Source organism: Trichechus manatus, unplaced genomic scaffold (genome assembly GCF_000243295.1).
Source record: "Trichechus manatus latirostris isolate Lorelei unplaced genomic scaffold, TriManLat1.0 scaffold00001, whole genome shotgun sequence".
Classification (NCBI taxonomy): Eukaryota; Metazoa; Chordata; class Mammalia; order Sirenia; family Trichechidae; genus Trichechus; species Trichechus manatus.
This window is the reverse complement of record NW_004443937.1, coordinates 29,159,305-29,174,436: the sequence shown is the minus strand read 5'-3', so window position 1 is coordinate 29,174,436 and position 15,132 is coordinate 29,159,305. Positions and strand designations below refer to the sequence as shown.

Genomic DNA, 15,132 nt, shown 5'->3' with positions numbered 1-15,132 from the left:
TTTTTCCCCTCAGTTTAATGGGTTTGTGTGTTCAGGAATGATCTTCATCATCTGAAACTCCTTATTGTGTTTGATGTAATGTCAGCTTTCATTACGCGCTGAGGTCGGAGCTGAGCGCAGGGAAAGGCTGCGCACCCTGGAGCTTGGGCCCTTGCCCCAGCCCTCACCACAGGCCCAGTTGGGCTTCAGTCTTCCTGGAGTGGTGGGTGGGTGGGTGAGTGCGGGAGAGGTTGGAGATGAGTTGGAAAGGCAGCTGGGGGCCTTTCTTATCCCTGCCTCAGTTTCCTCATCTGTATAATGGGGGTCACAGGGCTGTTGTGAGGACCCAGTAACTCAATATGTATGAAAGCGATTGTTGCGTCACCTTTGGTCTGATGTGCATCAGGAGGTTGTGGTCTTCCCGAAGCACAGTGCCAGGCATGCAGTCAGTGTTCCGGAATGCTTGGACTTTGCCTGCATGTCCAGCCAGTGGCCAGCATCCCCCAGGCCCCTGGTGGGAGACTGCTCCCAGCAATGAGTCCCAGCACCGACCGCCTCAGGCCATGGCCTCAGACCCAGCAGTACCAAAAGCCGAGCCCCTCCCTGAGAGATGAGGAGCCTGAGACAGAGGGAACGGTCACACAGAGCAAGCAGGGTCCCGCAAGTTTCCGGGGTGGCCAAGGTGACTTTCACCCGCTGCAGAGCAAGTACTCTGTCGGTGCTCAATGCTTTAAAGCCAGGTCCTCAGGAGCAGACATGGTCACACTCCCGTTTGCAGAGCACAATGAAACAGGCTCCAGATGAGTGAGGGACTTCCTGGGCCACGCTGCAGGGCTTTGCTGCACAAAACAGGGCTGAGGAGCACCTGGGGAGGGTGACCTGGACAGTGGCCCTGTTGGAGGTCCTGGCCCTAGGGAGTAGGGAGGCAGCCCCTCCTGGGCGGGTGGCACTCATTGGCACCAGACTCACCTTCTGGCGGCCTCTGTCAGCTGTGCTTGGTTCTGATTAAAGATTATTAAACATGAAATTAGCCCATTTGTGTTACGGGTCCCTGGGGTGGCCGGCGATTATGACGCGCAGATGGCCAAGAACCCAGGCGGCAGGCATGCGGGCCTGGGCCAGGACGGGCGGGGTGGCACGGTGGGCGGGGGCCGGGAAGCAGGCGCGCGGGCCGGGCTTTGTTTCTTCTCGCTCCTGTTGTGTAAACCCTCTTGCATTTCACAACAAATCACAGATAATTAATAAGTACATGCCCGTAATGAGCGGGCTTTTTAATAGAAGAAATTGGAAAATGCAGCATCAAGTCATTATTTCACTCAGGCCCAGACTCGGCTCTATTTTTCCATCTTTCTCACCCCTCCCCCCCAACCCCCCCTCCAGTGCTGCTTCAGCCAGAGTCTCCACCAGCGGGCCTACTCTGACCCTACCTCCTGGCAGGGCTGCCGTGCTGGGACCGGGAGCCCTGGGGATCTGGACCAGAAACCTCAACCTCCAGGAGCCCATGAGGGGCCTGGTGGGGTGGGGGCGGGGCATCCCCAGCACTGACTCACCCAGCCCCCTCAGGATGTTGGCTCTGGAGGGGCAGAGGGGGCAGTCTCTACCTCAAAACCCTCAGGAGCTCCTGGAGGAATCTGAGAGGGCCATCCAGGCCTTGGGGCTGGGGTCCCGGCTGTATCTCAGGGAGCCTTGGCCTCTGAGTGCTAAGGCTTCTCTCCCCCACCAGGAGGAAGACATCATGTACTATGACGCCAAGGCTGACGCTGAGCTGGTGAGTGCCCCACCTCCCCTGTACCTGCTGCACTTCTGCCAGGTCAGGGTGGGGGCAACTGTGAGCTCCACGCCCCCTCTCTGGGTCTAGGAGGCTTCAGCTGTAAAACGGGTGTTAGGAGTCATTACTTGGCATCCTGAGCTTGACCCTGCAGAGTTGTGGTGACACCGAACCCCCACTCACCTCCCACAACTTCCCTAACCCCTCTAGGGCTGTGTTTCAGTGGCCTCTAATGGGCGAGGCCTCACTGCATGGTTGGGGGCAGACCTGGCTCCTCCCTGGGCTGGGTGGTGAGGCTCTTGGACCCCCCACACAGGGCAGTTGAGAGTTCCAGCATCAAGAAGGGCTCCCTGAGTGCAATGAGAGTTGAGGAGAGAGGGGCATTTGGGAAGGGCTCCCTGTAGGTGGGCAGGCAGGGCCATGGTGCAGGACATAGTGACATCCAGGTGCATTGCCAGGCCAGTGCAGGTCCCCTTCCCTGTACCAAGGGGAAGAACACCCTGCCACACCTGGCTTGGCGCAAGCTTAGCCAGGACCATGCCAGCTGCAGAGACAGGCCAGTTCGTGTGCCCATTCTTCAGATGGAGGAGAGTGCTCTGGCTCAGCTGCAGTCACCTCTTCAGAAGTGGTGGCTTAGGACCCTTGTCACCAGAGGACTCATGCAGAAGATGTATGACCATTTACGGGGGTCTGTGGAGGGGACGGGATTGTCAAAGGTACAGGTAAAGGCAGTGTTTGGTGATCCTATTAAGGCCTGAGCGCCTCTCCCTGCCTTAAAGGCGAAGTAATTGAACCCAGCTGCCCCTTATGTTAATAGAGGCATCACAGCATCACAGTCTCTGGGGTGCCCCTGCTCTGTGCTGGCTGGTGCAGGAGACCCTGAATCCTGTCTTCCTCTCCCAGGCTTATTGGCCGGGGGTGTTTCCTGGGGCGAGCAGGAGGTATCCAATGACACAGGGGGGACCACACTGAAAGAGCTCTTGCAGGGTCCATGGGCCAGGCTGGGGGTGAGCCTTCGGGAGGGCAGGTGGGCAGGGGGCCTGAGAAGGAGGGGTGGGCGGGCTCAAGCAGGTGTGCTTCCCCTTAGCTGAGCCTCTGTGGCTCCCAGAGAAGTTGCTAAAATTAAAGCTGGAATCTGAAATTCAAATGAAGAGCGAACCTTTAATTAGACCCTGAATCTAATTCCTTACCCCCCTTGGCAGCGGGCTGTAATTTTAGCAATCAGTGCATTAAATATAAACCAGGAGACTGCAGTTGCCCACCCTACAAGGCTCCTGGGCTTTCGGGTGGCACTGAGGGGCTAGTTGGCCAGCCTGGCCCCGCCCTAGTGTCCAGCCCCCTACCAAGACACTCTGAACTCCCAATGGCCCCCAGCTGTATCCAGGTCCTCAATCCCTGCCTCCAAATTGCTGGCTCCCTGCCCCTGGCCCCTTGGACATCTGCTGGAGACCTAGAGACTGCCCGAAGGGAGAGCCTCACCCCAGGGTGGGGCTGGGCTGAGGTCAGTAAACTAAGAGCCCAGCCTGGCTTGGCCAGACCCGCTATGAACAATGGCCGGCTCCCCTGCTTTTTGTGTTGTTTTGTTTTTTTAATCTTCGCCAGAGGTACAGTTAGAGATCTTTCTAGACCATTTACTTTTAAATTACCAGCCAGAAGGTGGGGGTAGGGGAAAGAGAAAGGAAGGAAAAAGTTCGCCAGCTGATAGCTTATCAGAACGGAATCCAAATGTCACATTAGTTGGAAAAGTTGGGAGATTAAATTTTCCAGCGCCCTTCATCTGCCGCTGACATTTCAGGGGCTTTCTTCTCCCGCGCCTCCCCCTCCTCCAAGCGGAACGTGAGTGGCGCACGCCTCGGAGGCAGCCGGCTCCCTGCTCCGGCCTCCCTGCTTAGCGGCCGCCTGCCCTGGCTTTACCTGGCATCCAGGGGCATCCATGTGTCCTCAAGGCTGTGCTGGGGTGGGTGGAGGGGTGGCACACTGAGGGGCAACGGGAGAGCAGCAAATGGTTTGGGTTTGCTGCACAAAGCCCACCCTTGAAGAGGTGAAAAGGGTGTTGTCTACAGGTCTCTCAGAGACTGGCCAAACCCACACCAGTCCAGGCCGCTGCCCCGCCCAGGCAGGCACTCCAGGGTGGAGGCCAAGCACCCCTGCAGTGTGGAGAGCACCTCTGACTGGCTGGGGAGGAAGGCAGCCCTGTGGGCACGTCACCTTTTCCGCAGACAAGGCACAGCCTGGGCAAACACCTAGGGGTGGGAACATGAGGAGCATGCACGGGACACAGTGGCAGTAGTGTCACCTGCAACGTGGTATCCTCAGGGGAGAGGAAACAAGGCGAGCCTGGTGCTGGGGGTGGTCAGAGGTCTAGAGGGGCATTGAGGGAGCACAGGGTGGTATAGCTGCTTAGACCCCTTCCTACAAGGACACGAAGCCCCCTGCTCTGCTCCCTGTCCTGCCTCAGCCTCTGTGTTTCCCTGTGCCTCCTCAGTCTGGCTTTTCCCACCTTCCCTTTCTCTCTCTGCCACCATCTTCCCTCTCCCCTGCACACCTGCACCCGTGCCTGCCCGCCCGCCTCGGCTGCGGCATCCACGCTGCAGTTGTAGACCCACTCCTACTAGCCTGTGGTGGTGGGCGGGGGGTGCACGGCGCATGCCCAGCCTGCCTGGCCGAGAGATGCCATAATTGGCACCTGTCAGACAGCTGCGGCTCATTTTAGAAAGTCAGTGGGGGCCCTACGGTCCTGCTGCTAGCAGGCGCCACAGACCCTCCCTCTAGAGGCCACCGAGTCTAAATGCTGGCCCCGACCCAGCCCAGGTCTCCCCGAGGACTGCCACCACTGCAGCTCAGCCCTGAACCCATCCCCCTGCACGGGTGGCACCCCTGCCTGCATCCCCGGGGAAGGGGATGGGTGGGGCCCAGGGTTGAGGGGAGAGCTCCTGCGAGGGGCTGCCGAGGCCTCACTGGCTGCACATCCTTGTGAGCTGAGGTCTGCAGCCCGCTCCTTCTAACTGGCTTTGCCCCCTTTGCTGATTGTTGGTTTTCAGCGATTTGGGGAAAGGGTCGGGTTTGGTCTTGGTTTTAAGATTTGGGTTTAGCCAATGTGGAGATAGTGGGCTGGGGCAGGTGGGAGTCGCAGGCCACCTGGGTGAGGTCCATACCCCCTGTCCGTCTGTCCCTGTGTCTCTCCATCTGTCTCTCTGTTTGTACTGCAGAAAGAGACTACAATAATCTTTCTCCCAGATGCCCCTCTCCCTGAGATGCTGGCCCTTCCTGCCTCCGCCCACATGTCTGCCTGACCCTACCCCACCATTTTCCAGCCCTGACACTGCTGGGGTGGGGGGCTTTTTGCAGGACGACCCTGAGAGTGAGGATATGGAGAGGGGGTCAAAGGCCAGCACCCTGAGGCTGGACTTTTTGGAGGATCCAAACTTCAAGAACAAAGTCAACTATTCGTACACGGCTGTGCAGATCCCCACAGACATCTACAAAGGCTGTGAGTGTACGGAGTGATGGGGGTCCCCACTCACCACGGGGGCAAGGCCCCTGCCTCGGCACTCCCAGGGTCCTGGGGATGGAAGGCCAATGCCATCCACCCCCAGCCCTCTTCCCCCATGGTTGCAAATGCTCATCTGAGGCACCCACAGGCAGGCATCAAGCCACACACAGGCACAGCCTCACACTAACCCCCCAGCAAGCTACAAAGTACCGAGCTTCTTATACCTGTGCAAGCATGGTCTCCTGAACATGGATACACATGTGCACACAGGAATGCATGCACACATACACTGTTGCCCCACACACTGAGTTGAGTCCTACCCAGCCCCTGCAGCAGGTTCTCCCCAGCTCTCCCCACTCCCTGCCCCGTGTGAAAGAGCTTAAGGAGCTAACCCATCAGATGGATCCAGGGCCAGGTGGGGGACATGGAGCCACACCTCACTCACAGACACCAGCCCTGTAACACCTCCACCTTCTTCTTAGCTGAGCACAGAGCCAAGGGGGTAGAGAGAGAGTTTCTAGCCCAGGCAGCCAGGGACTGAGGAGATGGGGAAGGAGATTGGGATGAGCGGGTTGAGATTCCAAGCGCCAGGGACAGAGCAGCTTTGCACAATGGGAAATCAGGTTACTACAGCTGGAAGGATTTGAGGTGGATATAAGGAGAAACTTCCTGATGATCTTGGGAGGTGTAGGCAGAGGAGGCCAGGAATCAAACACTGGGTAGGAGCTCCATCGGCAGGATTCAGGTGACTTCTTAAGCACTTTCAGAGTAGCTTTAGAATCCAAGGTGCCCACTGGCCTGGGGGTCCTGGGGCAAAGACCCCAGAGCCAATGTGTGGGCTCCAGAATGCCGGGAATCCCCCAGGGTCCTCAGAGAGGCCCCCTCCACCCTTAGGGTCAGCCAGGCCTTCTTGGCAGCTTCAGGTGGGAGTGGGGAAGGACACCCCCCCCCACTCCTCCCACACAGGCCACCCGCAGGCCACCTGCCCGAGCCAGTCGAGGGGCACTATCACAGGCAGGCACGCTAATTAAAACAGGAGCCACACCGCCCTCCCCAGTCACCCCTCGCTACCCACACAAATTACATTTTATATGTTTTTTATTTACTGTGTCACTTTTAATTAAATCTGTAATCGCCTGCCTGAGGGGGCATGGTCCCCGTTTCCCAACTCAGCACGATCTGAGCGTATGTGCACATGGGTACGGGTGTGTGCGCACAGGGCCAAGTAGCAGCCTCTTTCCAGGCGAGGGCAGGGTGTTTGCACAAGTGTAGCTTGCCAATGAAGGTTGGTGCACATGTACCTACAGGGACAGCCCAGCAGGGGCGAGGGTCTTCTTTTGGCTCTTGACCTGAGCCAGGGACATGCCTCTGCCAGCAGCCTCTCGCTGCGCAGTTGGAGAAACTGAGGCCCAGTGAGGAGTGAGACTTGCCAAGCAAAGACAGGCCCCTACCTCCAGACGGTACCATGTGGAATGTTTGAGAACCTGACTTTATTTGTTCCTTAAAATGAAAAATAGAAATGGTTCAACTCACTAAGTTTCTAAATTAGGAATGAGGCCCTAACACACTGTTCACTGTTCACTGGCACAGCCGGCGCTAGGAATGTGTTTTGTTTTCTTATTATGACCAGTTAAGGGCAGCGGCAGGGACTGAGAAAAGGAACAAGAGCAGAGGGGCAGGGACTAGGCAACAGAGAGGGCACAGCAGAGGCCCCCACACTCTGCAGCAAGAGAACAGAGGGGAGAGTGCCCAGGAATGTGTTGGTACCCCCTGGGCTGTGAGCAGGCTCGAGCGTTTGTATCTGTACATCACAGCTCTTCGTCTGCTCTGAAAGTTTCAGTGCTCAGAGGCTCTGCTCTGAGTAGAAGAGCAAAACTTTGGAAGGTATTGTCTGGTTCTCACTCAGGGTAGGTGCTTGACAGGGGTCAGGATGGGGTGGTGATGGTGGCAGCGTTTCACCTGGGAAGAAAGGGGGTGGAGGCAGCAGGAGGAAGAAATTAACAGCCACTCAGGCAAGGGGATAAGGCACAGAGGCCTGGGGAGAAGCAGGTCTCCCACTCCTACTGCTTTTTCTGAGCACACACATGACACACACATGCCCACAGGTACAGTGCACACGTGAGAGCATGTATCACGCATCTGTGGGGCCATCGGGCAGATTTAGGGTTGCCCTGAGTTGGGGAGGGGGACACTGCTCAAGTCATCCTGGGTCTCTGCCTGTGTTAAAGGATCCCCAGAACAGATGTTCATCTGTCTGAGAGGAGCCTTACTCTGTGAGTGTGTGTACAGGGGCGGGTCTGGCCGGGGGGTTGCACATGTGCAGCCACGGGAGGGCAGAGGCAAGGGGGTTAATGGCTGGGAGGTCGTGAGAACAGGACCCACTGGTGCAGGACCCACTGAGGTGCAGGGTGGTATGTAAGCATGAGCATGTGTGCCCCTGAGCCATGGCAAAATTCGGGGCTTCTGAGCAGTGGGTTTGGAGGTGGTGAGGGGGTGGGGAGAGGGTGGGGGTCACACACCTGACTAGAAACACAGAGGTTGGCTATAGGTATACCTGTAGGGGAATGCAGGCTGTGTGTGTGTGTGTGCGTGCGTGTGTGTGTGTGCACATGCATGCGTGGGCTGGTGCCTGTGTTGGACCAGGATCACGGTACCACCCCTGCCCCTCTGAAAGCCTCTGCCCCTGCCTGCTCCTGGCCCCAGTTGATTAATCATGGAGCTGAGTGGCTTCCAGCTTATCTGGTACCTTAATAGCTGAATAATTCCAGCCCCATCACCGGGCCCTTAATTGCTTTCTTGTGGATACAGCCCGGAGTGCATGCTGAGTGGGTGAGCTCCCGGGGCAGCAGCATAGGCTCCAGGCAGGACGCTGGGCTGGGTCCCAGCCCACAGCTCCCGCCACTCAGGTGGCCCCTCTCCTGGGGCCACGGGCCACAGCCCCCCTGCCTGATCACGTAGGGCCCAGCTGAGGGATAGGCTGAGCCAAACCTCCAAGGACTTGGGAGGGGTGAGGACGAGGAAGTCTTTCTGGAGGAGGCCCTGGGGAGTGAGGGAGACTCTGGACAGGCAGAGAGCAGGTGAGGCTTCCTAGATAGGGGGCACATTCAGGGATATCATTGTGGCAAGAAAAGTGGGGTTCAGTGGGAGACAGCCCTGGCACTTGCCACCCAGCCCCCTGCTTCCGCCACAGCCACCGTCATCCTCAACGAACTTAACTGGACGGAGGCCCTGGAGAATGTCTTCATCGAGAACCGCAGGCAGGACCCCACACTGCTGTGGCAGGTCTTCGGCAGTGCCACGGGAGTCACTCGCTACTATCCGGGTGGGTGTCAGTCTCTCCTTATCTCCCTATCCACCCTGCACCCATCCTCCTCCATCTCCCAGCCCACCTGTCCTGGGTGCACAGGGTAGGATGGTCATCCTGCAGGCTGTGGAAGGGCCCAGCCACTCCTTCAAGGTCTGCCCTCAGGGCTGGGACCTTCCCTGCCAGTCCCACCTCACCCTGTCTCCTCCCACAGCCACCCCATGGCGAGCCCCCAAGAAGATTGACCTGTACGACGTCCGAAGGAGACCCTGGTGAGCAAGCAGGGAGGAGCTGGACAGAGACGCCCCTGCAGCTCCTCACCTCCCCTGCTTGCTCCCCTCCCTCCCTCCCACTATCCAGGCCTTGGAGCAGGGTGCAGCCAGCTCTATCCAATTTTCATTTCACACATCGTTGCCACTGGAAAATGGATCCCATCACCCAGGCAGGCCTCCCAGCTGCCTCTGCCCCCATCCACTGCCCGGCACCCCCACCCCCTTAGGACTGAGGGACTGGGACAGTGGGGGTTCCCAAGGGTAGATGTATCTTCTGCAGGGTTGGCCAGCCCCTGCCCCACCCATCTGAGCCCTAGACACCCTTCCAACAGCTCCACTACAGGGCTGGGGCTAGAAGGCTTTTGGCCCTGGTGCTGCTCATTTCTTCAGTATCCACGACCTCCTCCCTGCCTGCCACCTGCTCCATCCTATACACAGCTAAGGCTCTGCCCTTTGGGGCCCCAACCCGGGATGGGGGACACAAGAAGCCACTGAGGCCAGGGAACAAACCTGCCCCCTCTCTGGATCACCTACTCACCCTTCCTTGGGGTTATTCACATGCTGGGGAATCAGGTCACTCATGTCATGGGCGGGGACTGTTTTATTAAACGTGGCATCCTCAGTGCCTAGGACAGTGCCTGGCGCTTGCAGTGGATTCTCGATAGAAACATGTTGAATCAATATGTGGGTGAAGGAAGGAAGGATCCACAAGGCCCCAGTGGGCCTGACCCTAACTGAGGCTTCTCTGGGCAGGTACATCCAGGGGGCCTCATCACCCAAGGACATGGTCATCATCGTGGATGTGTGAGTGAGCGTGCCCGGAGGCCAGGCTGGGGCGGGGCCAGGGGTGGACTCTGCTTCCCCAGGAACATCATGGGGAGATGGCAGGAGGACAGCTGAGGCCTATCTGGCACCTCCATGGCCCCTGCCTGACCTCTGCAGGAGTGGCAGCGTGAGCGGCCTGACCCTGAAACTGATGAAGACATCTGTCTGTGAGATGCTGGACACACTGTCCGATGACGACTATGTGAACGTGGCCTCGGTGAGTGCCCAGGCAGCAGGCGGCCAGGCCACCGCCACTTGCACCGGCCCCATCCATGCCAACAGCTGCCTGGCCTGGCAGCCTGAAGCCACTCATCACCCCCACTGTCCCCGCAGTTCAACGAGAAGGCACAGCCTGTGTCATGCTTCACGCACCTGGTGCAGGCCAATGTGCGTAACAAGAAGGTGTTCAAGGAAGCTGTGCAGGGCATGGTGGCCAAGGGCACTACGGGCTACAAGGCCGGCTTTGAGTATGCCTTCGACCAGCTGCAGAATGTAAGCCCCACGGGTGGGCAAGTGGGCGAGAGGGGCCGGGCGAGGGCCCCGGCACAGAGACACCGGGGAAATCAAGACAGACGGCCTTGTTAGTGCCGAGCAGGCAGGCAGCTCGGGCAGACAGCACCGTCTGCTGTGGGGAAGGAGGGCTAGAGAGCCAGGCCTGCCAGGGGAGGGAGGCTGTGCCCCTGGACCGGGGACACGTCAAGAGCCGCCTGACCCCATGCCCGCTCCTGCCTAGTCCAACATTACTCGCGCCAACTGCAACAAGATGATCATGATGTTCACGGACGGTGGTGAGGACCGAGTGCAGGACGTGTTTGAAAAGTACAACTGGCCCAACCGGACGGTGAGGCTCAGCCCAGGCGGGGCTTCCCTGGCCTGGGCCGGGTTCAGGAGAGGGCTGTCTGCTGGCGGCCTCAGCAGTGACCTCACGCCCCCTGCAGGTACGCGTGTTCACTTTCTCCGTGGGGCAGCACAACTATGATGTCACGCCCCTACAGTGGATGGCCTGCGCCAACAAAGGTACCTTGCCCAGGTGCCACTGCCACAGGGCCTGCCTGCCATTCCTGCTGTCCATCGGGTTTGTTGTCCACCTGCCCATCCATATGTCTGTCTGTGCAGTTGTTCTACTGTTTGCTCATCCTCCATCTATCCATCTTTCCATACATGTGGCTGTCCATCTCTCAGCCTGTCTGGTGGGCTGTCTAACTTGTCTATCTGACTAAGCATCTTTCTGCCCATCTGTCTGACTGTCCGTTGTCCATCCGTCTCCCAGCTTGTCTGCTTCTGTATCTCTGTTTGCTGGTCAGATCATCTCTCCGTGCACTTGGGCCTGCCACTGGGTGGACTCTGAATGTCACTGCCATCATAGCATGGGGGACTTCTGGCCTCGGCCTCCTCCCTTCACCCTATGTCTGCCCCAGCTCTGCTTCCTATACCCTTATACTCACTCTGCCTTTCATAGCAGTAGTCCCAATGACAGGGCAAGGACAGGGAGCAGCACCAAAAGGACATGAGTTTAGGGGGAGTGACACCAAAGAGAGAAGGAGCCTGAAGGACAGGTCAGGGCTGCAGACACACCCCAGAGTGCAGGACCCCTGCTCTGTGGGTCCCACAGAGCCACCCAGGTCTGCCTCTGCCTCCCCTTCACTCACAGGTTACTATTTTGAGATCCCTTCCATCGGTGCCATCCGCATCAACACGCAGGTGAGACTGTGGAGGAGGCCCCCACCCCCAGCTCCTGCCGCCCCTGCTGGGATACAGCATTCCTCCTCGGGCTAGTGTGGGGCAAGAGTGCCCCCTGGTGGCGTTTGAGGGTACAATCCCAACCCACAGGGCGACAGAATGGGGAGGGTGTGGTGGGAGGGGCAGCAGTGTGACCTGTCCACACCCCCTCTCCAGGAATATTTGGACGTGTTGGGCAGGCCCATGGTGCTGGCGGGCAAAGAGGCCAAGCAGGTGCAATGGACCAATGTGTACGAGGATGCGCTGGTAAGGCCTCTGGGCAAGGTAGGAGTGGGGCTGACTACCTTTCCCCAAGGATGTGCCCACAGGGTCAAGACCCTCGAGGGCCCCTTATGGGGACAGATAAGGAAAAGGGGAGGGAGAGGTGCCTGTGCCTGAGCCCCTGTGCCTGAGCAGGGCTGGCCACAGGAAGGAGACCCATCATCCTCTTCTCCTTTCAGGGGCTGGGATTGGTGGTGACAGGGACCCTCCCTGTTTTCAACCTGACTCAGGATGGCCCTGGAGAAAAGAAGGTGAGTTCCCGCACTGGGGGAGGGTTGGGCATGCCCACAGCAGGTATGGGGATGGAGGGGGAATGGGATGGGACTGCAATCTCCGTAGGGGCAGTGGCTTGTGAGAGTAGGGTGAGGCTGTGGGTGTGGGGGCTGGGCAGAGAGGGTCCCCAAGGAAGTGAGCCCGTCACAGACCCCCAATGCCTGTGCTCCCAGAACCAGCTGATCCTGGGCGTGATGGGCATCGATGTAGCTCTAAGTGATATCAAGAGGCTGACCCCCAACTACACAGTGAGTGCCTGCCTGCCCTTCTGCCTTGCTCTGCCTCCTGCATGGACACAAGCCAGTCTCCTGTAGAAGAGACAAGGGAGTTACAACGCCTCCGCAGAGACCTCTAAGTTCAGGGAATCAGGAAACGCTTCCAGGCGAGGTGACCATGGGCCTATAAAGGGCCAGACCGTGTGGCCATACGGTCTACACAACTCTGCTGTTGTATTGTGTGGCTGTGTTCCAACGCAATTTTACTTGTGGATTCTGAATTTTTAATTCCATATAATTTTCACGTGTCAGAAAACATAATTTTACTTTTGGTTTCTCGACCATTTAAAAATGCAAACACAATTCTTAGCTTATAGCTACATGAACAGGCAGGGGCCATGTCCCTGGCCTCCATGTGCAAGGAGAAAACTGTGCCTCAGAGAGGTAAGGGGCAAGCTGGGGTCCCACCTACTCCTACTAATCCTTTCTACCTGGAAGGGAAGGCCCAGGCCTTTGGGATTTCAAAGCCTACGCTCCTCCTCCCCCACACTTACTGAGATGAGGCCGGGGAGGCACGGATCTGAGGCAGGAAGGAGCACCTGGCCTGTAGCTCTTGGAGGGTGCAGGGCTAGAGACAGGATGGCCCATGGGCACAGTAGCCAGTGGGGCAGGTGGGGGAGGGCAGCGGTGGGACAGGAGCAGCAGTCTTGTGGGGCTGTGGAGGCAGAGAGGTTGGGCTGACTGACAGCTCCATGAGAACCAGGGGTAGGGGCAAGAACCACAGAATACCAAATTGAATGGGGCCCCCACAGAGCTTCGGCAAGGGCCAGTGCATGAGGGGCACCCAGCCTGTTGGGCCTGGCTTGAGGGGCAGGCTTGGGCTGCATGGCATGTGGGGACCCTTGGCCCCTGCAGGCAAACAGCACCCTTCAGGGGGGCAGAAAGCAAGCAGTGGAAGAGCTCTAGAACATAGGGAATCCCTGCCCAGCCCACTAAACCCTGAGCCCCCAATCTGTGCCCCCAGCTTGGAGCCAACGGCTACGTGTTTGCCATTGACCTGAATGGCTACGTGTTGCTGCACCCTAACCTCAAGCCCCAGGTGAGCCAGGTGGGCGGTCTGGAGGTGGGTGAACCCTTAGAAATGGGGACTCCTGACTTCCCACCCGGCCTCTCGCAGACCACTAACTTCCGGGAGCCTGTGACCCTGGACTTCCTGGATGCAGAGCTGGAGGATGAGAACAAAGAGGAAGTAAGGAGAAGGGGGGAGCAGGGATGGGGGTAGGGAGCAGAGGAGGCTAGGGACCCTGCCCCTCATGTCTTCTGCCCCTCCAGATCCGTAGAAGCATGATTGATGGCAACAAAGGCCACAAGCAGATCAGGACACTGGTCAAGTCCCTGGATGAGGTGAGAAGGCGGGGGGGGGGGCTGGGAGTCAGGCTGGGCATCCTCCAGCCCCCTACCCCACCCCTACGTCTGCCTGCTAGCCTGAGCACCTGACCCAGCCTCTTCTCCCAGAGGTACATAGACGAGGTGATGCGGAACTACACCTGGGTGCCCATAAGGAGCACCAACTACAGGTTAGTGGGGCCAGGGCTAGGCCGGCAGGGAGGGGAGGGGGGCCCCAGAGCCCAGAGTCTGAGCCCGGCTGCCCCCTCCCTCTCCCACTCCAGTCTGCTAGGAGAACAAGGGTCTTGGCCGGCTGTGACCACTGTCCCAGGAGGGCACCAGCAGCCGGGGCTTCTCACTGCACACCCCCGGGGTGCTCGGTCCCCCAAGGGCTTCTGCCTGGGCCTTCAGGGACAAGTGCCAGCCCCATGGAACTCAGGACAGATACAGGACAGTGCATCTGATGTCTCCGCACACCCAGCACCATTTCTGGTTACTCTCACCTGGATTGTACCCCCAGTATCTGCAACCAGGATATCGTCCTCAATACATTCACAGGCTGCTCTCAACCAGCATCACATCCTCAGAGCTGGTCCCGTTATGGGCCAGGCCAGTTAGGGCAGCTGTGCTCTGCGCAGCCTGAAGCTGCCGTCCTGAGATGTCAGGGGCACCCACGCACCCACTATCAGCCTGTGACTGCCCCTCGCCTGCTTCTCGCAGGCTCTCACACGGCCTGAGTATCCAGACTAGACCTCACTCCTAAGGCAGCGCCTGCCCCCTAGCCTAGCTCACTGACAATGTTTGTTCTGCCCCTTGTAAGTTTGCTGCTGGCCAGATCGGGGAGGCTGACTGGGCAGGTGGTGTGCTGTGGGAGGCTGCTGGGGGTGGGATTTGATTGGGGCTGGGAGTTTTTGGTCTCCAGAAGGTCCCGGCCCCTGGGTGTCTCCATGGCACCTATGCCATGAATCTTCAGCTGACCGGGGAGAGGTGTCCCTGGTGGTTGGGGGAGAGTATACCACAGCCTGGGCCTCTCTGCACAGCTCCGAGGCCGAGGGGAGAGTGTGCCCGTGTGGTCCACCTCTCCCCAGCAGTGACCTGTGCTCCTCCCTCCTCCCCAGCCTAGGGCTGGTGCTCCCGCCCTACAGCACCTTCTACCTCCAAGCCAACCTCAGTGACCAGATCCTGCAGGTCAAGTGTAAGTGGCCTGGCCCCTGCCTGCGCCCTGCACCCCTGCTTCTGCCCTGCACCCTGGCCGGCCCCAGGCAGCATAGCCAGCTGCTGCTTGCCAGAGGCAAGGGTGGCAAGGCGGCCCCTCCCACCCTGTGTGCCCACCCCCAGGCACCCGCAGGCTGGGGGCACCTGCTGTCGGAAAGTCTGTGGAAATCTGCATGCTCGCCTTTTCTCAGATTTGGTTCCAGACCATTCTCTCATGGTTTCTGTTGAGGTTTCTGTTTTTGGTTTCTCCTACTCCGTGTCTTCCCTCCTTAGCCTGCGTCCCCGCACACCCCTGGGGGCTGCATTCTTGAAGACACCCCCTTCCCTCACCTCTCCCTCCCCTCTTCCCTGCTCAGCTCTCTCCCCTGTGGTGCCCCCAGGGTCCCTCTGGCCCCTCCTGT

The 15,132-nt window shown here is 58.8% G+C and overlaps 1 protein-coding gene across 3 annotated transcripts in view; it reads left to right on the top strand.

Annotated features, from left to right (window-relative positions):
• The window catches only part of CACNA2D2 (calcium voltage-gated channel auxiliary subunit alpha2delta 2), a 149,454-nt gene that overhangs the window by 124,978 nt on the left and 9,344 nt on the right, over positions 1 to 15,132 (top strand). For all 3 annotated transcript variants that reach the window (XM_012557603.1, XM_012557576.1, XM_004368569.1), the window contains 18 exons: positions 1,703 to 1,747; positions 5,096 to 5,237; positions 8,431 to 8,562; positions 8,759 to 8,816; positions 9,570 to 9,620; positions 9,759 to 9,858; positions 9,975 to 10,133; positions 10,375 to 10,482; positions 10,580 to 10,658; positions 11,293 to 11,342; positions 11,538 to 11,627; positions 11,822 to 11,893; positions 12,089 to 12,163; positions 13,155 to 13,229; positions 13,308 to 13,379; positions 13,463 to 13,534; positions 13,646 to 13,707; positions 14,635 to 14,711. In XM_012557603.1, the coding sequence (XP_012413057.1) occupies positions 1,703 to 1,747; positions 5,096 to 5,237; positions 8,431 to 8,562; positions 8,759 to 8,816; positions 9,570 to 9,620; positions 9,759 to 9,858; positions 9,975 to 10,133; positions 10,375 to 10,482; positions 10,580 to 10,658; positions 11,293 to 11,342; positions 11,538 to 11,627; positions 11,822 to 11,893; positions 12,089 to 12,163; positions 13,155 to 13,229; positions 13,308 to 13,379; positions 13,463 to 13,534; positions 13,646 to 13,707; positions 14,635 to 14,711 (1,519 nt within the window). The remainder of the gene's footprint in view (positions 1 to 1,702; positions 1,748 to 5,095; positions 5,238 to 8,430; positions 8,563 to 8,758; positions 8,817 to 9,569; positions 9,621 to 9,758; positions 9,859 to 9,974; positions 10,134 to 10,374; positions 10,483 to 10,579; positions 10,659 to 11,292; positions 11,343 to 11,537; positions 11,628 to 11,821; positions 11,894 to 12,088; positions 12,164 to 13,154; positions 13,230 to 13,307; positions 13,380 to 13,462; positions 13,535 to 13,645; positions 13,708 to 14,634; positions 14,712 to 15,132) is intronic.